The 26211-nt window shown below is 38.1% G+C and overlaps 1 protein-coding gene across 3 annotated transcripts in view; it reads right to left on the bottom strand.

Annotated features, from left to right (window-relative positions):
- Positions 1-1070: 1070 nt before the first annotated feature.
- Fam120c (family with sequence similarity 120 member C) overlaps positions 1071-26211 on the bottom strand; it is a 127018-nt gene continuing 101877 nt past the window's right edge. Inside the window, exons 11-16 of one of the 3 annotated variants that reach the window (XM_046452578.2) lie at positions 19942-20056; positions 16337-16546; positions 14702-14903; positions 11482-11620; positions 11026-11083; positions 1071-6000 (exon numbers count right to left, since the gene is read on the bottom strand). In XM_046452578.2, coding sequence (XP_046308534.1) covers positions 5746-6000; positions 11026-11083; positions 11482-11620; positions 14702-14903; positions 16337-16546; positions 19942-20056 — 979 coding nt within the window. In that variant the 3' untranslated portion in view covers positions 1071-5745. Of the gene's footprint in view, positions 6001-11025; positions 11084-11481; positions 11621-12275; positions 12765-14701; positions 14904-16336; positions 16547-19941; positions 20057-26211 lie in introns of those variants that run through there. The other 2 variants (XM_046452584.2, XM_058582038.1) reach the window with 2 other exon arrangements.

Raw genomic sequence — 26211 nt, 5'->3', positions numbered from 1 at the left:
AGTGCATGCTGTGCAGTAGGTGCCAAACTCACAGAAATAGTTAAGCATGGACACTGCTCTCACATTCCATCTGAGGAAGAGAGGCAGCAAAGTGCACAGAGGCTGGCTGTGATGAGTCTGTATAGGGATCCCAAGTTGGGGATCACGAAGAGTCAAAGACATGAGCTGAATCTTGGGGAATAAGTAGAGACTGCATCAGAAACAAAGGGAGAGAGGCATTCTACACAATGGTACAAGCAAATGAGAAGAAGCAGATATTAACAGCTTAATGTGTATGAGATGCACTTTATTATCACTGGGTGCAGTAGGGAAGGAAGGAAATGAGGCTAGAGAAGTGGTCAGAGGCCAGATAATGAAGGGACCATGGAAGTTGTTGAGCATGGTGTTAGAAAGACAGATTACTCTGGAAGCTGATAAGCATGGTGGATTAAAGCAATGGTGCTTAACTTTCTTTTGTCATAGATTCCTTTAAAAAAAAACTGAAAAAAAAGGTATAGGCCCTTTTAACCAGAAAAAAAGTACATTCACTCAGACACAAAATGTTGGTTACAACTGCCTGGTTAGGAGTAAGACAGGGGAGCAACTGGCATCAGTCCAGGTGAGACATGATAAGGCCTGAATCAGGCCACAGGAGCAGGGACAGGAAAGAGGAGAGAGATATGAGAAATAGAAAGATAGTTGAGTGTAATCAGCAAATCTTATTATCAATTAGATTTGAGAAATGAGGGAAAGGTATGACTCTAGGATGACTAACCCCAGGTCAGTTTGTGGCTCAGGCAATTGAGTAGATGGGAGTGTCACTCATGGAGAGGAGCAGACTTCAGAAGAAAGGACAGGTTCTGTTTGGGAAATGTCGAGTCAAAGGTGCCTGTAGAACATCCAAATAAAGAAGTTAACCATGAAGCTAAATATTCTCTTCCTTTTGATTATTCTTATATGGGATCTCTTAGCCCGATATTCTACAGACTCCACAATTTCTGTGCAACATTTCTGAATTGAGACAAGTATTTCCCCCTTTGTAGAAAGGGATCCAGAGATGGGAGAAGAAATCAAACTTCACACACCCAAAATTGTTCCACAATATTTTTACTAAAAGAATAGATTTTTATTAAGCGCTGTAAGTTTCTTTCCATCAGCATTAACAAAACAACAGACCAAATTCCATCACAGAACAACTCCTGAGACAGTCTCGTTCCTTTCTGAAACATTTCCATTAACTCCTGCAGTTTCCCCAAAGAAGCATCCATTCAAACTTACATTAATAAACTATGGAGCTTTTGTGGTGAGGTGGGCCAAAAAGGCAGGGAATTTGGAATCTGGGAGTGGGAAAGAGAAATACGTATTATCCATCCACTAAACACACTGTCAAGAGCACAGGAGAAGAGATAGTAACACAGGAAAAAACAATGAAAGAATTTCTTACTTTTGTCAATAACATCATTTATCAGGGAACACTAAAAAAATCACTGACTCCTTGCAGTTAAAGTTTCTTTACCTAGTGTGTTAGTCTAAAGATAGAATAGAATAAAATAAAAGGTAGGAGGGGAAGTGCCTTCTGGGAAGTAATTAAAATGAAGTCATCAGATTTGGCAGGGTTATGAGATTAATAAAATCTGAAATATTTAATTTGCTTCATTTACATGAAAATTCACTAGTCATTAGTTACTACCAACACGGACAAAAGAGCATCTATAAAAAGTACAGGGGGCAATATCAAAAGCTGAAATGGGCACCCTAGCACAGGGGATGTTTTATTTTGCTTTTAACTCGGAGAAGATAATTTTGTAAAAAAATGACATTATTTTCTTAGAACATCAAAATAACCTTGGACAATACTGAAGATAATTAACAGTAATAGGGGAATAGGTGCACTGAGCTCTCTACCTGCACCAGCAGACTACTGCAATAAGCCAAGGGAAATGAAAAGAGAAAGTCAAATAAGAAGATGCCAAAGTCACCAGAGGGAGAAAAATATAGGTGACACACAATGGAACAGTGACAATTTCCCCCCCACACCCTGAACCCCAAGCATATTTAGGAAATATGCATCAGGAAGTGAACAAGTATAATGATTAAACCTTAGTAGAATTATACTAACTACTTTAAACTGTGGTCTACTTGTATTGTCATTTCAAAGGAGTGGGGGGCTTAGAGGCTGACATGGTGGCACTGACATGCCCACAGGAGCCTTCTAAGGTTCCAAAGGACTGAATCACCATAACCAAACAGCTACTCCCATATTCTTTCTACCCTACATAAGCATTCCTGCCCCCCCACCCCACCTTAACCACCCTCCCTTAATGTCTTGTCTGGCTTTCCCAGTGATCAAAAAAGGTTATTGTGACTTGGCTAACAATGTCAGAAAATCAAGATGGAGACAAAAATCAAATGTCCCTAGCCAAAGCAAGTACCACTTCTTGGGCTTTAGACTACCCAATGTCCTACTGGCTCAGAATGAAAATGATGCAAATGTGCAGAAGTTTGTCAGGCCTGGTCCAGACCAGACTGGCCACTAAAAATGGGTAAGATTTATAGACTGATCCCAAGACACACCAGCAGAAATCAAGGACTACAAGTCCTTGGGGATCAGTGGCTTTACACCACCAGGGTGTTTTTGCTCGTGGTCCTACAAGGTAAGTGGGTCATTTCTGAGAGTTCCAACATGACTCTGTTCAAGAGAGACCACATCACAGTTAGAAAAGGAACCTCAAGTGAAGGATGATAGTCTCTCCAAGATCAGACCCTACCATCCCCAATTTGTCCTCCAATTAGAAAAAGTTCAACTCCCAGCAATGAACCTTAGTTTTTCTGGCTTTGAAGTTGTGCATTTTGGCAGATAAATGAAAATCTAGGCATATGGCCCTTTATTTTCTTTCTTGTAATCTTCTAACTCAAAATGCTGAATTCAAATAAAAGTCACGGTTGCAGGTAAACCACTTGTTTCACCCTGGGCCAGGCTGGAGGATAGTAGAGGTGTGTGGAAGGGAGAAAAGCAAGCCTTTTGGCAAACTGGAATCATCTTTGTCAAAGCAGCAATTTTGCCTCTCACAGTGAATGCCTACAAAATAAGAAGTCTTCTTAATGCTGTGAGAGTTAACAATACTGTCATCTGATTGTGTCAGATAAGATTCAAGATGCACAGAACAGCAACTGAAAAGATACCTTACATTTAACTCCAAGTACTTCCTATTATAAAATGAATATATTATATGTATATATATGCATATACATATACACACACACACACACATATATATATATATATATATATATATATATATATATATATATTCATTCACTTACAGCTCAGTGATTCTGATTACTTTTAGAGCTCCAAAGGATTCATCCCTCCGTGGCTCAGAAAGAAAATTCCAAGCCACCTAAATTTACTACAAATTCCCTCCCTTGCTGGATACAGAAGTCCTAACCTTCAAGATGTTGGCAAAAGGTTGGGATGGTCCAAGAGAAGTAGGGGTACTAAATCAGGGGAGCTAATTCCAAAGAGGTTTTGGTACACTTTGTTACTGCTTATATCTGGCAAGGTGTACACTCTTGTCATCCTTCTTTGGTTTATGTAAGAAGTATCTGGGCAGGGGACAAGGCACTCCAGGGCTCCTTCCCTCTGCAATTTGTGGCTTCTAGTAAACTGGGCCAGACTAGGATTAAACAGTCTGAGACTGTTTTCAATTTCTCATATTGTCATTGTAAGTGGGCAATTAGCAGCCTTCTGGTCTGAAAAAATAAAATCACCAAGGACCTGCTGTGGGTTAAGGTGCATGGGTTTTGTTTTGTTTTTTTTCAAAAAGAGAGAACCCTGCTAGAAGTCTATAGTCAGTTATAGTCTAGTAGAAATGGTACTTCTTGGGCAAGAATATCATAAAGCCCAAAAGGAGGTGTGTGAGGCTGGAAGCCTCAATTCCTGAATGAAGATACGATGCTAATTTGTTATAAGCCATGTTTCCACCCCTCATATTTTGGCTGTCCAAGGAGGGAAACTGGAAATGTAAAGTTGTCTCAAGATTATCTCCAGCAAGGAGGAACAGCCTCTTTATCCTGGGCAGATCCTAGCCACATGGGGGGCTAAGAATCTTTTACAGAATGCTTCCCAAGGCCCAGGACAGAGTCCTCTGAAGTCTTCCTTGCAAAGGAAATGAAAAGATCCGGTAGTCAAAATGTCAATGAACAAATGAAACAATCTAGGCATGTAAAATCAAATTGTCAAATTTCCTCACACTTCCCTACCCCATCTTTCCAATGTTAGTCTTCCCTCCTTCAGGGATTTCAGGTCTATCTATTCTCACCTGAAGCCAATTTGATGTTGGAGTTTCAGAAGAGATTTGCTTCAAATTGGCTGAAAGCACTTTCGAATGGTAATTACCTCCCATCCTCCTTTTCTCTCTAAACCTTCTTAAAGAAACACCCAACTCTTCCCAATCCCATTCCAACCTCCTGTTTTCACCATATGGGATGTGAGGGCTCTGTTCAAGATTAAGCTTGTAACAACCCAAGTGTTGTTCTGAACAGGCAATCTCTGGAGAGTACTTTGTGTCTGATTTAGAGTAGCCCATCTTCTCATAATTGCAATGGGCTGTGACTTAGTAAGGATTTTAGATTTAAAGTGTGATCTTTTGAAACCCACCACTCCATAGCAGTGGAAGCATTTCTGGGAAATTCAGTAAATCTTCTGGGACATCACCATGTATGTATGTATGTGTATGCATACACATATACACACACACACACTTATATATATATATATATATATATAAAATATGTATAGATAAATAGATCTGTCTCTTTATATAAAGGGTATGTGTATGCATATAGATACACGCATTCATATATACACCCACCCACACACCCATACACACACATACACACACACATACACACAGAGTCTTTTGAGTCCCTTTCGTACTCAGTTTCATAACATTGATTCCCACCCTTTCAGGGTGTGGGCAGCAGAGAGTGGGTGAACTGCACCACATCTTCTATTTTACAAACAATGCACTGGTTGAGAGGCAGGAAAAATCTGCCCAGTACTTTTCCGACTCACTTGAATCTCCCAGTACAAAGGCCATTGGTAGTTTTTTTAAGTGTATAAAATAAAAAATAAAATAAAATAAGATAAAATAAAATAACCAATACTACTCACTTCCCTGAAAACATCTACCTATCTGATTGTCAGGCCAGAGCTAGAGGTGGTATACAAAAATCCTGGGGTATGTGAGGTGGGAGAAAGAGTGAGGAGGAAGTGGATACAGATTATATATCAAGGTCAGCCCCTTCATTTCATAGAGGAAAAATAGTGAGCAAGCCATAGACAGCTGTTCCCTTGACCCCACAGGTTTATCACGTAAGTCTGCAAATGAATGCCATGATAGATACTCAGAAAACCAAAGCTGGAACTTTTATATAGGACTTTACATGATAACACCTGCTTTCTGACAGTTACTGTCTTACTAGCCTCCCAGAGGAGATAAAGAGAATATTGGTACTATTATATTAAATTTGAGAATTGAAACTAGTTTTGTTGCTATTCACCTTTAACCAGAAATTCCCTGGGTCCTAGGTTGGGGGACCCAGAATAAGATAGAGAAGGGGAACAGATGAATTCAATAGGATATCTTATCAAAATCCTGGATAAATCTAGGGCAAGCATTTATAGCCTCCTCTAACTTGGGCCTAGAATCAGAAAAGTATAGTTTTCCCCTCTTCCTGTCTGGTGAAGCCATCTTCAGCTTGTCATTCCTCTTTCCGTTGTGCCACAGTTTCTAGTTTTTGCTCTTGTAAGCGGTTCTTCTCCCCATTCTTCACAGGGAGGCAGCGGTTACCATTATTACACACGTTGCTGTCTCTGGATAAGGCACATTGTGATGGAGCTGGAAGACGATGATCACTCTTCTCTTCCTTGATCAATGTGCCATTGTTTCCGTTTACCTGTGAGCGGGACCGCCCTTGACGAAGCTCCAGGGATTTAGAAATTCCATCTGAAGAGCCCTGTCAAAAACAGAGATAGATGCTCAGTGGAAATGTTAATCTCAAACTGGCTAGCCATTCCCAAACATGTTCATAAACAAACCTGAGGAAGTTGGTTCAGTTCTTTAAAAATACAACACAGATTAAAGCTTGACACTGGATATCAATACTATCAGGATAGTATTCTGATACTTGCCTGAGAATTTAGGGTAAAACAGATTGATCTGACTAAAATCTGATGGCAATGATAACACAATAATGACACAGGTACTGCTTACCAAACTTTACGATATATATTTTTTTCTTCTTTTTTTTTTCCTAGTACTGGGGATTGAACTCAGGGGCACTTTAAACACTGAACCATATCCTCAGCCCTTTAATTTTTTTTTTTTTATTTAGAGACAGGGTCTTATACAGGGCTTTACTGAGTTGCCAAGGCTGGGTTTGAACTTGCAATCCTCCTACCTCAGCCTCCTGAGCTGCTGGGTTTACAGGTGTGAGCCAATACCCCTGGCATGTTTTATTTTTTTAATACTTATAGTGATCTAAATGGTAGATATTATGATGTCCCATTTATAAACAAAGAAGCTGAGTCTCAGGAAGATGAAAGTAAGTTGCTTAAGATAGAAAGTGGTTGGACCAGAATTCCTCTTCATTTGTGTCAGCCTCTAGTCTCTCAACTTCCATGCAAAATAGTCTAATGCTGTGATTGGTTGTATAAATAAAAGGAAAAGAAAAAAATGGATTTATGTGTAATATTCCACAGAATCTTATTTTTTTATTTTAATTTTTGTTGTGGTAAAAATATAACATAAAATTTACCATTTTAACTACCAGAGGATCTTTTTAAAATTTTTATTTATTTTATCTAATTACAAATTATACATATTTAATGAGACAGTGTGATATTTCAACAAATGCTTACAGTATGCACTGATCAAATCAGTGTAATCAGCATTTCCCTCTCTTTTTAAATTTTTATTGGTTCTTCTTATAACTAAAAATAATCACTTATTTTTCTTTTAATCCCAAGAATGTTAACTGCTATTGCAAATGACATTAACTGCATTACCTTGCGGGCTAGTGCTGATTCTTGATGAATGTTAGTAGGAATAACAGTAGTTTCTGATTACCATGTGGTTGGACGTGCTATACAGTTTCCTGTTCATTTTCTAGATAAGACAATAGAGTCTCTCCCCCACAAAAAACAATAAAATGACTTGCTTAAGATCACTGGTATGCCTAGATTTGTATCCAAGCCTGTTTGAGCCCAGAGGCCTTGTTCTTTCCAATAAGGTACAATACATAATGGAAAGCTAATACCTGTTGAATTTGTGGTTGATTATAAATAAAACCTACTAATTTTCATTGAGCACTTCCCATGTTCCAGGCTCTGTGCTACACACCTTACATATGTCATCTCATTTAATCCTCACAACCCTGCAAGGTAGATAATATTTTCTCTATTATATTCATGAGGAAACTAGGGCATGAGGTTAAGTAACTTGCTCAAGGCCACAGAACCGGTAAATTGCAAAGCCTGATGCAAAGCTAAATCCTTGGGCTTAAAGGTCTATACAACATGGAGGCTACTAAGAAGTGTTGCTCAAGAAAATGGAAATAAGATGAAACTAGTAAAATCCACACAAAGGATGGAGTGAGCCATCTGAGGGAGTCCACAAAGAAATAAAAACATTAGAAACAAGTGGCTTAATAACTTGAGAACATACAAAACAATGATGATCTCAGAAGAGAGGACTATAGAATAAGATTTAGTAGGCTAGAATAATTAATTATCTCATGCCCTGGAGAAAGTGTGACTGCATAAAAGGCGAGTCAGCAAGGTAGCAGCAGCTCCGTCTAGTGAAGATGCCTTAGCTAAAAACAAGGTCAACACAAGGATTTCCCTCTAGAATAGAAGGAATCATATCTACAAGAAACTTAAGATCCCTGCCATCCCTTGTTTTCTGTCACTTTCTTCATCTGTAAAATAGAGACTAATAGTATATACTTCATAGGTTCCTGTAAGGATTCAATGAGACACTCCATGTAAAGCATTTAGAACATGTTGTGTCTTGCACAACTCAAATGGTAACTAACATCAGTAATGGTTAAGGATATGTGCACTACAGTCAGCCAGACCTGGGTCTGACTTTTGTCTTTAACAATGAGTCATTATGCTGTGTTGGCATCAATTCAGGACAGGGCTCTGGAATCAGTTAGCTCAGACAGGAATGTTATCTCTGATAATTGACTTGATGGATAAGTTGTGGCAAGGTCCTTCATTTTTCTGGGCCTCTGTTTCATCTTATTTTAAATGGGGAGTAATAAGTACCTTACAGGGTATTCATGTGGCTTTGATGAGCTCATACATTTTTTAAAACTTTTTTTTTAGTTGTAGATGGACACGATATCTTTGTTTTATTTATTTATTTTTATGTGGTGCCGAGGATGGAACCCAGTGCCTCACGCATATAAGGCAAGCACTCAACTACTGAGCTACAACCCCAGCCAGAGCTCATACATTTTTAAGAGTGACTCCAAAAGAGCATGTGTGCAATACATTGTAATAATAATTTCTTATCATAAATCAGTACTTACTAGTACTTATCTCTTAATTCCTTCCTTTTCCCCTACTGCCCAGTCATAACGTAAGTGGTATTGACACTTTTGTGATCCTGGATGGTATGAGTCAACCACAGAGAAATTGATCTACTCCTTTTGTGCTAAAATTAGAAGATTTTTTTCAGATTTTACAGCTGAGGATCAAATCCTGAATCATGGTGAATTCACCAAAACTGTGTCTTCTTGTGGAAACCTATGTGGCTGACTAATTTTCCATCTAGCTGCAATCCTTTTTACCTTAGTGAGCAGTTTCTGGAAAAAGGTGAGCAGCTTTAAAAAACTCCCAAAATAGTGGAGCTGAGGATGTAGATCACTGGTACAATACTTTCTCCCAAAATCACTGCTCTCTAACTTTGGGTGCATTATAAAATGCTTTGTGTGATATTCCAGCTTCAATTTTTGCTTAAAATAACATTAAAGAAAATTTTTATTCTTTGAGGAAACATTAGATGTTGGGGATTAACCTGGATGCAGTGAGGGTGGATGGTATATAGGAGAGTAGATTTACTATTGAGAAGTGATGACAAAATTGCTTAGGATTAGAGACTGCATTTAAAATGTATGGGGCTTGGTGGAGAGCAGGCCCTCAAGAGTTTTTTTTTTTTTTTGTAATACTATGAGAAGCCTAGCAGTTTTGAGTTCAGTACCAGATTTTTATTTTGTAATTCTGAGAATTGAACTCAGTTGTGCAAGTGCTAGGCAAGTGCTCTATCACTGAGCTGCACGCACAGCCCCTATATGAGACTTTAGATCAGTACAGGAATAGTTTCGCATAGTCTATATTTTGAGGTGGGGGGGAATGTCTAATAAGGATCAGTGGGAACTATGATATAGTTCAAGGCATAGATTGGACGAAAGTTTAAGACCTTTCTGAGTCATTAATAATAAGCAGAACTACACATACATTTCTCAAAAGAAGAAATACAAATTGCCAACAAATACATGAAAAAATGAATCAACATCCCTAGCAATCAGGGAAATGTAAATCAAAACTACACCTAGATTTTATCTCACTCTAGTTATAACAGCAATAATAATCAAGAATACAAATAATAGGGCTGGGGCTGTAGCTTAGTGGCAAGAGCACTTGCCTAACATGTATGAGACACTGGTTTGGATCCCTAGCACCTCATTAAAAAAAAGAACACAAATAATAATAAATGCTGGTGAGGATATAGGGGAAAAGTTATACTCACACCTTGTTGGTGGGACTATAAACTAGTATAACCAATTTGGAAATCAGTATGGAGATTCCTCAAAAGACTAGAAATGGAACCACCATGTAACCCAGCTATCTCATTCCTTGGTATTTATTCAAAAGAAGTAAAATTAGCATACTATAAGAATACAGGCATCTCAATGTTTTTAGCAGTACAATTCACAATAGCCAAGTTATGGAACCAGCCCACATGACTACCAACAGAGGAATGAATAAAGAACATGTGATATGTATGCACAATGGAGTTTTACTCAGCCATAAAGAGTGAAATTATTTCACTAGCCAGTTAATGGATGGAATCATAAAGCTAAATGAAAAACATGAGACCCAGAATGTCAAGAGTTGAATGTTTTCTCTCTTACATGGAATCTACAGGAAAATATGGATAAAAAGGGGGTATCCTATGAAAATAGATGGAAGATTAGTAGAGTAGAGGAAGAGAATTTAGGAGGAAGAGGGAGGGACAGGAAATAGAGGAACTGTGGAATGGATTGACCAAATTATGTACATATATAAATACACCACAGTGAAAGTATATGTGTGTGTGTGTATGTGTATGTGTGTGTATCCAATTAAAAAAATCAACAAATAAATAGAAGGAATACCAGTAGAATAGAAGAAGGGGAACAGGGGGAGAGATGAGAGGAGGGAAGGGGGAAGTACTGGGGACTGAAATGGAGCAAATAATATTCTACGCATGTATGATTATGTCAAAATGGACCCACTATTATGTATAACTATAATGCACTAATAAAAACATTTTAAAAACAAGCAGAATGTTAATGCCCCCCTCCCTTTTCCACATTCAGCAAAGTGCAAAACACTGTTCAAACATTTCTGGTGGCCCCTTAGAAGCTTAGGCAGACTGTAGGCAACTACACTGTTCATTACACTCTGGTACCTTTCTGTATCTATGTAGAAAATACTATGTTAGACACAGGTCTTTAGGACACATTTGAATCTGCCTTGTGGCCTCATTCAGGGTTAAGGATGTGCCTCTGCAGCCCTGCAGGAAGAGTTCTAGGCAGGCTAACCCTCACTAGACTTTTAGAGAGGAGGGGAATGGAATCAAATGCCTGGAGAAGATATGACAACTTCCTTCCCCGAGTAGCTCAGGTTTCCATGTCTGTGATGTCTGGCAACTCAGTTAAAACAGAAGATTATCAAACAGAAAATAAAGAGTCTCGACAAAAGGTACTTACTTGTTTATTTCCTTTTTTGTGTCCTTTGGATCCTCTACCAGTCTGCTCTTTTCCATGCCTTTAGCAAGTGGGAGAAAAAATGATCATGAGAAACACAAAGCCCACATCCATATCATTTTCACTTGGTTAGCTGCTCATCTCCTCTAGGAAGTTTGACACAGCTTAGTTAGATGCCCCTCCTCAGTTACTATTATAAACCTATGTTTCTGTCCTTTTCATATTATATTACCATATAGTACATATACTGTATTATACTGTTCCACTTTCTCTAGTACAAAACTTTTTTTCATCAAGGCAGAATATTTAGTATATGTTTGCTGAACTAAACAGAAAATTGGCTTTAAATATGGATAGTTGGTTAATGCCTCTTACCATAATAGAAGGATTCAATAGCTGGTCATTTCCCAAGGGCACCTTGATTGACACTAGCTCATACCAACCCATTTGAATACATACCCCTTTCCTGGCCCACCGACAGAAACCACTTGCATGCCAAAGGATCCTCGGCCTCTGGAGGATCTGCTGCCAGCCCACTGGCCCACCACCATACCAGCAATCTCCAGTTTTCCTCCTTGGGGTGGGATTGGATGGAGACCTGGCAAGAGAGGAGGAACAGCAGCAAAGAATGCTTAGTGCAAGGTCCTACAAAAGGTCCTACAATCTTATCTCCATTTCTCTCTGATAAGAAGACTATGCAAATAACATGGAGTCATGATGGAAGCAAATACAGGGGGAGGTGGTAAAAGATCTGTATATGTATGTGTGTGTGTATATATATATATATATATATATATATATATATATATATATCCATTTTAATAACAGGTATGAGTGATTTCATTTTTGACTATAGAGCCCAGCAGTAAGAATTCAATATCTGTTGAATATTGAGGTCAGAATTCAATATCTGTTGGAATAATATCTTAAAATATAGTTACTAGAAAATTATAGGTTAAACCCACTCTTGATACAGATATGTATCACTACCCACTATACGATTAGCCAGACAACCAAACTAAACAGGAAAAAAAAAGAAGCTAGAATAACAGCAATTTATAATTAAAAAGCAAGAAAAGTAATAATTGAAACTCAGGACCATTCAAGACAGGATGGTAATATAGTTATTTAAGACAGAGGAAATTCCAACTCTGTGTATGTAAACCCACAAGCATAGCTGAGGTTTGTAATATGGCCATCAAAGAATATGTATAGAGTTCTAATAGGCATTTTAGTTTATGGGAAAAAAAAAAACCCAAAGGTAATAACCCTTAACTCATTAATCAAGTAGTTAGCGAAGAGCTCTTTGTTTGTATAAAAGTGAGAATCCCAGGAGGTAGGAACTATACTCTTAAAAGGGGCAAGGAAAATTTATATTTCTACTGTGTCCTTTTGGGAGGAAGGAGGCTACCATGGACCACCACTACCTGGAGACTATAGTATTACTGGTAGCTGGGACAATGGTGACAACCTCCTGAGAAGTTGGCCATAATTAAGATGACTTCTGAGACTTACAGAATAAAGACAACACACAAAGAATCAAAGAAGAGCTGGGTGTGGTGGCATGTGCCTCTAATCTCAGCTACTTGGAGGTTGAGGAAGGAGGATCATAAGTTCCAGGCCAGACTCAGCAAGTTAGACCCTGTCTCAAAAACAAAACAAAACAAACAAACAAAAAGGCTGGGGATATAGGTCATTGGTAGAGCACTTGCCTGTCATGTGCAAGGCCCTGGATTCACTCCCTGGTAACATAAAACAAAATGAAATAAAAACAAATAATCAGAGGAGAGATCTGTAGAACCACTTTAAAGTAATGAAATAGCTAGTTTCCTGGATTTTAAGATTTGATTATTACCCAACTGAAGAAGAGCTGACTTTCACACTGCTCATCTAGCCCAGCTTTGAACTAAACATCCATACTGAATTTTGTGATTCCCCAAAAGATCATTTTTAAGAGAGGAGCAATGAACAACACACACATTCAACATAGCAATGACACTCTCACATGATCACAGACTCGTGCTATTTCATGTTAAAAGGTTCCCATTAAAATATCCTGTTTCACCAGGAGACAGGTTGCTTAAAATATCAGGTTGCTCAACAAGTGCTGGCAAGGATGTGGGGAAAAGGGTACACTTGTACATTGCTGGTGGGACTGCAAATTGGTGCAGCCAATTTGGAAAGCAGTATGGAGATTTCTTGGAAAGCTGGGAATGGAGCCACCATTTGACCCAGCTATTCCCCTTCTCGGTCTATTCCCTAAAGACCTAAAAAGAGCATGCTACAGGGACACTGCTACATCGATGTTCATAGCAGCACAATTCACAATAGCAAGACTGTGGAACCAACCTAGATGCCCTTCAATAGATGAATGGATAAAAAAAATGTGGCATTTATACACAATGGAGTATTACTCTGCATTAAAAAAATGACAAAATCATAGAATTTACAGGGAAATGGATGGCATTAGAGCAGATTATGCTAAGTGAAGCTAGCCAATCCCTAAAAAACAAATGCCAAATGTCTTCTTTGATATAAGGAGAGTAACTAAGAACAGAGTAGGGTCGAAGAGCATGAGAAGAAGATTAACATTAAACAGGGATGAGAGGTGGGAGGGAAAGGGAGAGAGAAGGGAAATTGCATGGAAATGGAAGGAGACCCTCAGAGTTATACAAAAGTACATACAAGAGGAAGTGAGGGGAAAGGGAAAAACAATACAAGGGGGACAAATGAATGTCAGTAGAGGGGGCAGAGAGAGAAGAGGGGAGGGGAGGGGAGGGGAGGGGGGATAGTAGAGGAAAAGAAAGGCAGCAGAACACAACAGACACTAGTATGGCAATATGTAAATCAATGGATGTGTAACTGATGTGATTCTGCAATCTGTATATGGGGTAAAAATTGGAGCTCATAACCCACTTGAATCAAAGTGTGAAATATGATATATCAAGAACTATGTAATGTTTTGAACAACCAACAATAAAAAATTAAAAAAAAAAAGAAAACAAACAAAAAAAATATCAGGTTGCTTAAAATATTAGGGCTACCTAAGCATGCTTGTTGATTTCTTGTTAAGGAGCAGCTCAAATGTCACCATAATTTATACATATATGTATATGTTTACATGTATATGTGTGTATTTGTATGTATATTTGTGCATTTATTTCCCCTACTAACCTGTAATCCTTTGGAAGGCATGAACAATGACATTTACATTTATCTCTATGCTTCTGGAGCAGAAGGAAGGGAAATGTGTCAGGTCAACCCCCAGAGTAGAAATGGCTATATCAAATAATTTATTCCCATTGGTCATTTATTCCTACTGCTCTTCCTGCAAGCTTCTGTGCAAACATACAGATCCACTTCATATGAATTGTAGTTCTCAAAATAAAAAAGTCAATCCTGGTTTTTCTGTCAGTCACTTTGCGAGTTTGGTTGGTTAAAGTCAAATTCCTGGGGACCAACTACCTCTATGGAGAGAGGTCTGGGAATTCATAGGACTTTCTTTCCTGGTCTGCATCCCTCCATCTCAAATAGGATGCTCCTCAAACTACCATAACAGAGCACAGAATGTAAATGAAGTATGATATATATGAAACTGGTAATTCTGTAATAGCAATGAGTACTGGTTGGTTATTATGAAATGAATTGGATGGTAAATACCTCATTCTGACATACTGACCTGCAAACCCTCGGCTCCTTCCTTGAGGGGGAGGTGGCATTGAACCCATGGCTCGGGAATAAAGTGAAACAGGGTACAGAGAGGGCACCATAGGAGGCACAAAAGTAGGTGATGGAAGTAGAGCAGAAGGTGGTGGATGATTCATGTTGACTCCTTCAAGGATACTCTGTCTCATCTTTTCCACTTTGGTTGCCAGGTCAGCCTTCAAATAAGGAGAAAATAGTAATAGCAGCTGCCATCTTTTAAACTTCTCCTATGTTTCAGGCTCAGTTATTGAGCACTTTAGGTATGGCCTCACAATTCTATTCCCATTAAGGGAATTGACGTCTGGAGTTAAATGGCTTCAGGCCACACACTCAAGAAGCCCATCTAACACCAAAGCCCTCACTCTTCTCATGAAACCACACTACCAATCATATTAGTATTGACTGAGGGTTTGTGAGGCACATTAACTAGACCAATGAAAACAAATATAACAATAAGAATTTACTGATGGTCTCTTACATGGCCAGCAATAGGATAGATAATTTATTTTTATCTTATTTTCTTTCTTTTGTTCTTTTGAAATGTTGGGGATTGAACATAAGTCCTTGTGCAGGTAGGTTAGGTCATTTTTTAAGGGACAGGTAACAGAATTAGGTAAAAGAGAAAAGAACAAAAACCCGATATATAGGAAGCCTTAATTTCAACTTTCTCCCCTATCTGCAGGATTGGAGACCCTAAGTTCTGCTTAGGCTCAAACTTCTTCTGGAATGGGTAGAATAGTAAATATATTAGGTTTTGTGTGTCACACTGTGTCTGCCACAATTACTCCACTCTGCCACTGTTGCATGAAAGCAGAGGTGATATGCAAACAAATGAATGTGGCTGTGTTCCAATAAAATTTTATTTACAAAAACAGGGGATGGACTGTCTTGCAGAAAACAGGAGGCAGACTGAGTAGCTTGCTGACCCCTGCTCTAAAATCTCAGCTAATTCCCTCCAAATGGATGAAAGAGTGAGTAATCTTTCCACTCCCTTGTCTTTTCTCACTTTTTCCAAAGTTTGGCTGTAAAAATTCTTCCACTTCTACCCTTTCATCTGCTTTACCTATTTCTAAACAGTTTCATTACCAAAAAAAGATCATCACATGCAAAAGTGACTTACAGTTTTTATAAATAAGGGAAATGAAATCCTAAGAGTTAGAGAAAAAGCATATACTATGACTGAGTATTCCATGGGGAAGAAATATGAAAAAGGACATGATTACTTCAAGCTCATACAAAAACTTTCAACAAGCTGGGATGGTGGTGCACACCTGTAATCCCAGTGGCTCAGGAGGCTGAAGCAGAAGGATCACAAGTTCAAAGCCAGCCTTAGCAATTTAGCAAGGCCCTAAGCAACTTAGCAAGACCCTGTCTCAAAATAAAACATTAAAAAAACTTTCAACATATGATTTTATAACATGTACATTACAAGATTATACTTGGGGTTTGGGGCCATGTTGGTTCAATTAGGTTAAGGTTAGAAACACTTTTCCCACTTCTGCTCCCTCCCTCTCCAATGTTTCAGCAATTTTTCTTCTCCCTGCCCATTCATTCATTCCCGTTCAGCAGATTAGAGATGGCACTCAGCAACTGCCCAATGTGCTGGTACCTGGCCATCGCAGAGTTCAACCAGGGATACTCGTTCTCGGCCTGCTTTAATGAGCTTGCTCTGGAACAGCTTGCCATCAAAGTAAATCCAGGGGCAGCAATGCTCCCAAGGGACTGGCTGGCCACAGGCATCATTTGCAAAGAGAGCTGTGTCAACCCCACTCATGAAGAGGGCAGCAAGCTGAATCCCTCGGGCATCCAATTTCTCAATCTGAAACAACCATAGAGGAGAAATTAGTATTAAAAAACTAGGGTTGAGGGCTGGCTCAGCAGTAGAGTGCTTGCCTAGAACGTGCTGGGCCCTGGGTTCGATCTTCAGCACCACATAAAAATAAATAAAAAATTAAAGGTATTATGTCCAACTACAACTAAAAAATTAAAAAAAAATAAAAACACCCAAACTAGGGTTGAGCATCCCTAATCTGAAAATCTGAAATCTAAACTGCTTCAAAATATGATACTTTTTGAGCACAGACATGATCCCACAGGTGAAAACAACCACACCTGGCCTCACATGACAGGTCACAGTCAAAATGCAGTTACCCTAAAAATATCATAGAAAATTACCTCCAGGCTATGTGTATGAGCATATACAACACAAGTGCATTTCATGTTTAGACTTGGATCTTAGCTCCAAGATATCTTATTAGGTATATGTAATACTTAAAAATCCAAACAAAATCTGAAATCCAAAACAAATCTGGCCCCAAGCATTGCTGATAAGGGATATTCAACGTGTACTGTTACTGATAACATTTATTCTTATTCCTGACAAAGTAGTTCTTTCTTTTTATTTTTTTCAGTGCTGGGGATTGAACCCAGAGCCTTGCACATGCTAAGAAAGTGCTCTACCACTGAGCCACACCCCGGCCCTTCTGTCATGCTAATTCTTGCAGTTAAATTTGAACATGTGCTTTTTAATACAGACCTTTGAATGCACAATTAGCTTTAATCTATGTTTTTCCCTGAGATGACTTGAAAGTTACTCATAAGGTTAGAGGATATCAACTTTAAGAATCTATTCTAAGAAGTAGAGATGTGAATAAAATTTTATCCATAAAGATGCTAATTATAACATTACACATAACAGGGGAAAACTATAAACATTATAATAATTAAATGATACATCCATATGATAAAATATTTACTAAAATTTATAACCTATAGAAAATATATGTTATATTGTGGGAAAAAAACACAATATAGTCATCACTTGGTATCACTGGGGATTGGTTCCCAACAAGCATAATGAAATTCATATATATTCAAGTCCCTTTTGTATTTGCATAACCTACACATATCCTCCTATATACTTTATAGCATATAGATTATGTATAATTCCTAATATTCAATGTAGATGAAATGTAAATAGCTGTTATAGTGTATTATTTAGGGAATAATGACAAGAAATAAAGTTTACACATCTAGTATTAATGCAACTTTAAAAAAATATTATACATCTGTGGTTGGTTCAATCTGCATACACAGAAACTGTGGCTATAACTACTTAAGAAACATCAATATGCATGACAAAAGTCTGAAAGAGTCAATCCTCAGCATAACACACACAAAAAAACCACTGGAAGAAAACATCAACAGTTTTCACAGTGGTTATCTCAAGTTGGTATGTTAGATGGCTTCAATAGGAAAAAGGGAAGTATTTTCAGGTGCCTGCTAGATGTGGTTGGGCATCAGGAGCTGCTCTACCATCCAGCCATACTACTTTACTCCAAAAAGGAAACACTTTTTGTCCTAGGATGATTGCATCTTTTCCATAGTTGATCTGAAATAAATTAAGATTTTTGCTATTGTTGTACTGGGGATTGAATCCACAGCCTTATAAAGGTGAGTCAAGAGCTCTACCACTGAGCTACATCCCAGCTCTTAATTTTTTTTTGTATCAGAGATTGAACCCACAGGTGATTAACCCTAAATTGATTAGGACCTCACTAAGTTGCTGAGGCTGGCTTTGAACTTGAGATCCTCCTGCCTCAGCCTCCCTAGTCACTGGGATTACAAGTGAGCATCATTGTGCCTGGCTAATTTTTTCAATTTTAAGACAGGGTCTTACTAATTTGCCCAGGCTGTCCTTGAACTTTTGAACCTCCTGCCTCAGTCTTCAGAGTAGATAGGATTACAGACATACAAGAGTGTACCCAGTTTAAATTAAAATTTTACAAGTATTTTTCTTTTTTATTTATTTTTTATTTTAAAAAAATATTTATTTTTTAGTTTTTTAGAGGGACACAATATCTTTGTTTTATTTTTATGTGGTGCTAAGGATCATACCCAGTGCCTCATGCATGCCAGGTGAGCACGCTACCACTTGAGCCACATCCCGATCCCTATTTTTCTTTTTTTAGTACAAGAGATTGCAAGGGATTGAACCCAGGGCCTCTTGTATGTTAGGTAAGTGCTACAACTTTGAGCTACACTCCTATCCCCAAGTATTATTTTTTTTTTGAGAAGAGTTCTCCTTGTTACCCAGTTTAGTACTCCTGGGCTCAGGGGATCCTCCTGCTCTAGCACCCAAGTAACTGGGACTACAGATGTGTTGTCACTGAACCCAGCTCAGTTTTGCAAATCTTATTCATTTAATCTTCTGGTTTACCTTAGGGCCTCAAAAGAACATAGCTACTGAAGTCAGGGGTTGGGATATTCTGCATTGACAGGCAATATTTATTGAGTACTATGAACTTAAAATATGCAAGAGACTATTTACATGTACTATTTTACTTAATATCCTCAAAATCCTACAAGTAAGGAAACTAAAGCTAGAGAGTTTAAGTAGCCTGTCCAAGGTCACACAGCTGGGACATTATGAAGCCAGAATTCAAACTGAAGGCAGCGTTCCTTGAGAGCCTATCAATTATGCTACCATCCTGTACTGCCTTCAATTACATGGTGGACTTATTTTCTTCCTCATGCTTTTCTATACTTCCCCCTAGTACCCAGTATGTATTATTAAAGGGGGGATGGACATTTATTCGGAAATAAGCAGGGATACCAGGATAAGTCCCCTATAGTACTTCTTATAAGAGTCAGAGGTGGGCATTATGCTGCACACCTGTAATCTCAGAAACCAAGGAGGCTAAAGCAGGAAGATCATATGTTCAAGGCTAAGCTCAGCAACTTAGTGACACCAAACAAAAGAAAATTGTTTGGTACCAGGGATTGAATTAAGGGGTGCTTAACCACTGAGCCACATCCCCAGCCCTTTTAAATTTTATTTAGAGACAGGGTCTTGCTGTTGCTGAGGCTAGCTTTGAACTTGTGATCCTCCTGCCTCAGCCTCCCAGGCCACTGGGATTATAATTGTACACTACTGTGCCTGGCCAAAAAGTTACTTTTTTACAAAGAGAGTTGGACACATAGTCTATGGGCCATGATTTATTTGCCTTGCATAATATCCATCTTTATTGTCCATTTTCATCCATCAATATGGGGATAGTATAGCAGGCATCTTTTGATTTTACTGACAGATTTTTGTATATTTGACTAAGGTAAGTCAATCCTTACTTGCAGAACTCATTCCCCCCCACCCGTTCCGGGAGAAAAAGACCCTACAGTACAGGAAAAAGTTAAATAAAGGTAGAATCAAATCACCTTGAGTTCTTGGAGTTGATCTGGTTCATAAAGCTGGGTAGACACTGCCTGTGCAAGAAAGGTGTCTAGCTCATGGCGATGCAGGATTCTGCCACCAGGCCACTGAACCATGTAGCTAGAAAATAAAAGCATCATTATTAGGCCACAAGACCTCATGAATTTATCACATAACCACTTATTAAGTTGAAAGCTATTATGGACCAGATCCTAGGCTAGGTTTTGGCAATTACAAAAGAATAAAGTAGAAGAATCTCTGCATTTGATTACACATAGTCTGGGTGACAGAGGAGATAGGCTTGTACATCAGCAATGACAGGACAGTGTTTTAAGTATCAAGAATACACAGGGTTCTGAGAGCACAGAAGAGTCCCACAACTCTAAGAGTGGGGGAGGGTATTCTGAAAAAGTCAGCAGGAGCTGAGTTCCAAAGGGTCTGTAGAATTTAGTGAGACAAAAGAAAAGTTAAGGAAAGATGTTCTCGGTTGACTGGAGAATATGTGTAAAGGCATGGAAGCATCACTTGGCAAAATGTACCTGGTTCAGTACTGCTGTAGCTAAGAATGTTTAGAGTGATAGGAAGTAAAATTAGAAAGTAGGCCAGATCAAGTGTCTCCACTCATAAGTATGGAATTTAGACTATCATTTTGAATTATGGGAGACATTTAGGGATTGTCAGCAAGAGTGGTATTAACTGTTTTGGTGTTGATGGGCTTAGAGGGAAAGAGAGAAAAGGCATGGATACCAGTTGGGAGGTAACTGAATCAGTGGCCAGAGAGGGACTGAACAAAGGCACTAGATGATGAAGAGATGGAGTGAGCAAGGTGACAAATGCAAGAGCTATTAAGGAAATAAATCCATAAGACTTAGTGATGGATTTTTTTTTTAAAATTGCAGTACTAGGGTGAATCCCTGGGTTTTCCACATGATAGGCAAGTGCTCTACCACCGAGCTACATCCATAGCCCTTGGTCATGGGTTTTATGGGAAGGGAGTAAAAAGAAGGGGAGAGTCTAAGTCTCTTAAAATTCTAGCTTGGGCAGATGGCTAGATGATATGGAGTCATAGATTTCTAAGATAGATAATCCACTAATTAAATAAATATGTACTCACTGATGAGTATTTGAATTGAATGTCCATGAACTGAATATGCTTTACTGTTTTAGACACTAAGAATGCAGAAAGAGAGACAGAGACAGAGAGGAAAAAATACAAATATATCAGTACAAATTTGTTCTTAGCTCCCTGAAAGCTGACAACAATGATCATACATAATTACTGAAGCTGTATAAGACTTCAGAAGTTTGGCATTTCAAACAAGCAGTGTTTTCTTGAGTGGCACATGGGATAGGTTCCTGGGAAGTCTGGTAGTAACCATGAGACAGTATGGTACCCTGGAAAGAGTCAGGGTTCTATAGTCAGTCTGGCTTAGAATCTAGAAACTCTCTGAGCTAAATATTTTTCACCTAGAATGACTAAAATAGCATAGGCATTTCTACATCATTATTCTTTCTTCAAACGCAAAGTGTTATTTCTCTGAGTTCCAGGATGAGATGGCAGGACATGCCAAAAGAATCCTGTTGCTGCTGCTTCTTCTTTTTCTTTATATATATATATATATATATATATATATATATTTGTTATATATTTTTGGTGGACCATTTATTTTATTTATGTTTATGTGGTGCTGAGTATTGAACTCAGTGCCTCACACATGCTACAAGTGCTCTACCACTGAGCTCTAATCCTAGCCCACTCCTTTTGCTTCTTTAGGAACTAAATTCTAAATGAGTGGGCTCCCTAGGAAGGATCTCCGTGGGATCCAGAAAATTTCCCTTTATTCAGAAACTTTCTATTTTCACTACTCACACTTTATCCACATGGAAAATTTATTCCTTATTACCTATTTTATATTTTTGATGCTATATTATTTAGCATGCAATTTGTAGCTAATCTTTAATAAATATAAAATATTCTTGTTTATAATACTTTTTGCCTTGAGGACTATTCTATCTGATATTAATGTCATTCTTCAATTTAATTTTCACCTTTCTTTTATTTAAAAAATTTCCATCTTAGTTTGTTGGCAAGATGCAAAACACCAATAGAAGAAAATGAACATGAACACAATATACCTATATTTAAAGTCACAGAAGATCTTATTAATGGAATAAATGATGTTTAAGTGCTTGACTGATTTTGTACAAAGAATACATATTTTTCAAGTGCCCATGTGGGTTCCCATGAGTTCTAGGTCCTTGCTTATCTCTGTTTATTAAAACTTACTTACTATAAACTTGCTAGTATAGTACGTGGCATAGGGCAGATGTTGATAAATATTTACTGGAAGAGTGACTGAATGCAAAGCAAAACAAACAAAACCCCACAAAAGCAAATCCTCTGGAACTAGAGAATATTCTGCTAAGTGAAATAAGCCAATCCCAAAAAACCAAAAGGCCAAATGTTTCCTCTGATAAGCAGATGCTGACCCATAGGGTGTGTGTGGGGGAGGATGGTAGGGAAGAATAAAGAAACTTTGGATTGTGCAGAGGAGAGTGAAGGGAGAGGAGGGGGTGTGGGGATAGGAAAGATGGTAGAATCAGATGTTATTACCCAATATACATGTATGATTACACTATGGGTGTGACTCTGCACCACAGATAGCCAGAGGAATGAGAAGTTGTGCTCCATTTGTGTACAATGTGTCAAAATGCATTCTACTGTCATGTACAATTAATTAGAACAAATTTTTAAAAAATTAAGAAGAAAACAAATAGGAAAAACAAATCAAACCCTCCAAAGCAAAATTGTAACAGTATCATCTTAAATTATATGTAAGAAAAACTTACCTAAAGGAGTTAAGTGTGCGAAACAGGCAAGCTCATAGAAAGTTTAATATGACACAAAGAGTATGAGTTTACAGATTGTTCTGGGTACTCTAAGGAGAGAGTAGTGACTGACTAAATGTACCTGACAGAATCAGAGAAAGCTCCATAGAGGAAGAAACATTTAATTTCCTGGGGACTGCAGCTTTGGTTTGGTTTGGTCTATACTTTAATATTAATTTAAAATCTGAATTGTCTCTCTAACCTTAGTATAATGAAGGGCAGAGTAGGTGTTCAATAAATATTTGTCAAACAAATGTGTAAATGTCAGGATATTCAGAAGGAAATTCTAAGATCCATCTTTGAGCTGGAACTGCCATTCAACTAGTATTGAACGAATTAGGACACAAAGAATGTAAGGGCCAATAAATCAGAGGAGCATAGGGCTTAGAAATGGGACAGTAGAAAATAATAACAGATATAAAATGTACTATCTTCTGAATTATATAATGCTTCTGGGTATTTTCTCTGGCAAAACTGTAGCATTACTTATTTCCCAAGGAAATTCCTCAATCTCAAGGACAAGATGACATCCTTACTATTAGTAGTGGTTATATTATTAAACATACTTTTAAAGTACTACATTCTATTATAATATGCAGCAAATTATAAACTGCTCATATGAATAACATTTAGTTGATGCGTATGATATTCTACACATCTTGCTAAGGACTTTATGTTCATAGAATGTAATGGAAATGAATAAAAACTTGGATGCTAACATCTTTGGTTCTAAAGGAGGTTCTGATATACCTTTTTCATGTGACTTCCAACAACTGCTTTTAAACTCTAGGTGATTTAGTTTGCTCATCTCTATAATGGGAATAATACCATCTGCATCTCAAAGGTCTATAACAGAGAGGACAGTGATATAGGCATGCCTACTCAGTATGCTGAGGCACGAAGATTGCAAGTTCAAGGCCAGCCTCAGCAAAAGAGTGACACCTTTTTCTCAAAATAAAAAAATAAAAAGGCCTGGAGTATAGCTCAGTGGTAGACTGCCCCTTGGTTCAATCCCTAGTACAGGCCAGTTTGTCCCAATTTATACCCTATCCCCAAGCAGTGTGTCAGCAAGGATTGTTATTGTTAATATTTGATGACTTAATGGGTAAAATATTGATTGCTAATGGTGAGGTTGCATATGTTTTCCAAACTCTTACTTACTTCTGTGAGTAGTTCATGTCTATCATAAATGTATCAGTTAATTTACTTGTTCTATCTACACCTCCTTCTCAGATAATCTAAAGCCTTTTCTTTATAATAACGAGAGCTACTGGAACAAGGGTTGGACAGCTAATCCAAGTCAAACCAATCCATGGCTTGCCAATCAGTCTTGAGAATTTAAACTAAGAAAAGCAGAGACCAGTGAAGCAGACATGCAAAAAAATGGCTACAGAGGCCCAAGTGAGACTGGGCAGTCTCAGACTCTGACTTTCCAGGACAGTTCCAGTGTGTACCACTTTTCTTATTTTATGGATCATGTTCACAGGGTGGGCTTTTAGGAAATGATTGAATCACCAGGGCTGTAATTTCATCAGCGGATTAATTCACTTGAATGATTAAAATTTTGAATGGGTTTGTTGGAGATAACTGTCAGGAGGTAGGGAATGGCTGGAGGAAGTAGGTCCTGAGGACATGACTTTGGGTACTCTATCTGTCCCTGGTCCTTTCCTTTCTCTCTCTGCTTCCTGGCTGTCATGAGCTGAGCAGCTTTCCTCTACGATGCCCTTCCACCATGATATTCTGCCTCGTCACAGGCCCAGAGCAATGCAGCCAGCCAATAATGGACTGAATTCTCTGAAACTGTGATCCAAAATGAACTCTTCCTCCTCAAGGTTGTTCTTGTCAGGTATTTTTATTACAATAATAAAAGCTGACTAACATAAGAATATCATTTACCCCTTTGGAGTTCTGGTTTCTAAAAAGCCTTTTTTTTTTCTTCCTGTAGTTTTATTTCACTATAGATTCAAATTAAGATACATTTTTAGTAACTGCAATTTTCCTCTTCACAGGCAAAACCCCATAAGGTGTTCTTTGATTATGTGACCAAAGAACAAATCCTACTACAAAGATGGCACACAATCCAGACTTTCCCTTCTAGCTGGCCCTCAAAACCCACATTTACAATATTTTACACCAATTAATTCTATACCAATATTCTATAACAGTATGTAGATATTTGCAAAGTGATACCTTTTCCCAAAAATATATGAATGTGTATGTATATTCATGTGTATGTATGTGTGTGTATGTGTGTGTGTGTGTGCGCGCGTGTGTATCTTTACTTTCTTTGAACTGTGGATTAAAGTAAAGTACACATAGTAAGGGAAAAGGTTTAACATGTAGGAACAGAAAAAGCTCCAAAAATTAATTTAAGTTAGTCCAGATCTTTTAAGCAAAAGAATTCATAGTATATTTCTTCAGCACTCAAATACTAGCCATTCAAATTAACATGAAAAGCTGCAAAAAAATCATCATAAACGAAGTTCACAAACCCTTTTTGCAAGTGGTCTTTTCTCCTAAAGAAGACTGTCAATCGAATTCAAACTAAAAAGTTTTTTCTCAGCAAGAGAAATAATATGTGAGGTGAATAGGGAGCCTACATCCTGGGAACAAATTTTTACCCCTCAAACATCAGATAGAGCTCTGATCTCTAGAGTATACAAAGAACTCAAAAAGTTAAACAACAAAAAAGCAAACAACCCAATCAACAAATGGGCCAAGGACTTGAACAGAAACTTCTCAGAAGAGGATATACAATCAATCAACAAATACATGAAAAAATGCTCACCATCTCTAGCAATCAGAGAATGCAAATTAAAACTACTCTAAGATACCATCTCACTCCAATAAGACTGGCAGCCATTATGAAGTCAAACAACAATAAGTGCCGGCGAGGATGCGGGGGAAAAAGGTACACTCATACATTGCTGGTGGGACTGCAAATTGGTACAGCCAATTTGGAAAGCAGTATGGAGATTCTTTGGAAAGCTGGGAATGGAACCACCATTTGACCCAGCTATTCCACTTCTTGGACTATACCCAAAAGACCTAAAAAGAGCATACTACAGGGACACAGCCACATCAATGTTTATAGCAGCACAATTCACAATAGCTAGAATGTGGAACCAACCTAAATGCCCTTCAATAGATGAATGGATTAAAAAAATGTGGCACTTATACACAATGGAATATTACTCAGCACTAAAAAATAACAAGATCATGGCATTTGCAGGCAAATGGATGGCATTAGAGCAGATTATGCTAAGTGAAGTTAGCCAATCCCTTAAAAAACAAATGCCGAATGTCTTCTCTGATATAAGGGGGGTGACTCAAAATGGGATAGGGAAGAAGAGCATGAGAAGAAGACTACCACTAAATAGGGAAGA

This window comes from Marmota monax, unplaced genomic scaffold (assembly GCF_021218885.2).
Source record: "Marmota monax isolate L192 unplaced genomic scaffold, Marmota_monax_Labrador192_F-V1.1 WCK01_AAM20220418_F8-fsc00223, whole genome shotgun sequence".
NCBI lineage: Eukaryota > Metazoa > Chordata > Mammalia > Rodentia > Sciuridae > Marmota > Marmota monax.
The sequence above is the reverse complement of the archived record's forward strand: the minus strand, read 5'-3'. Positions and strand labels throughout refer to the sequence as shown.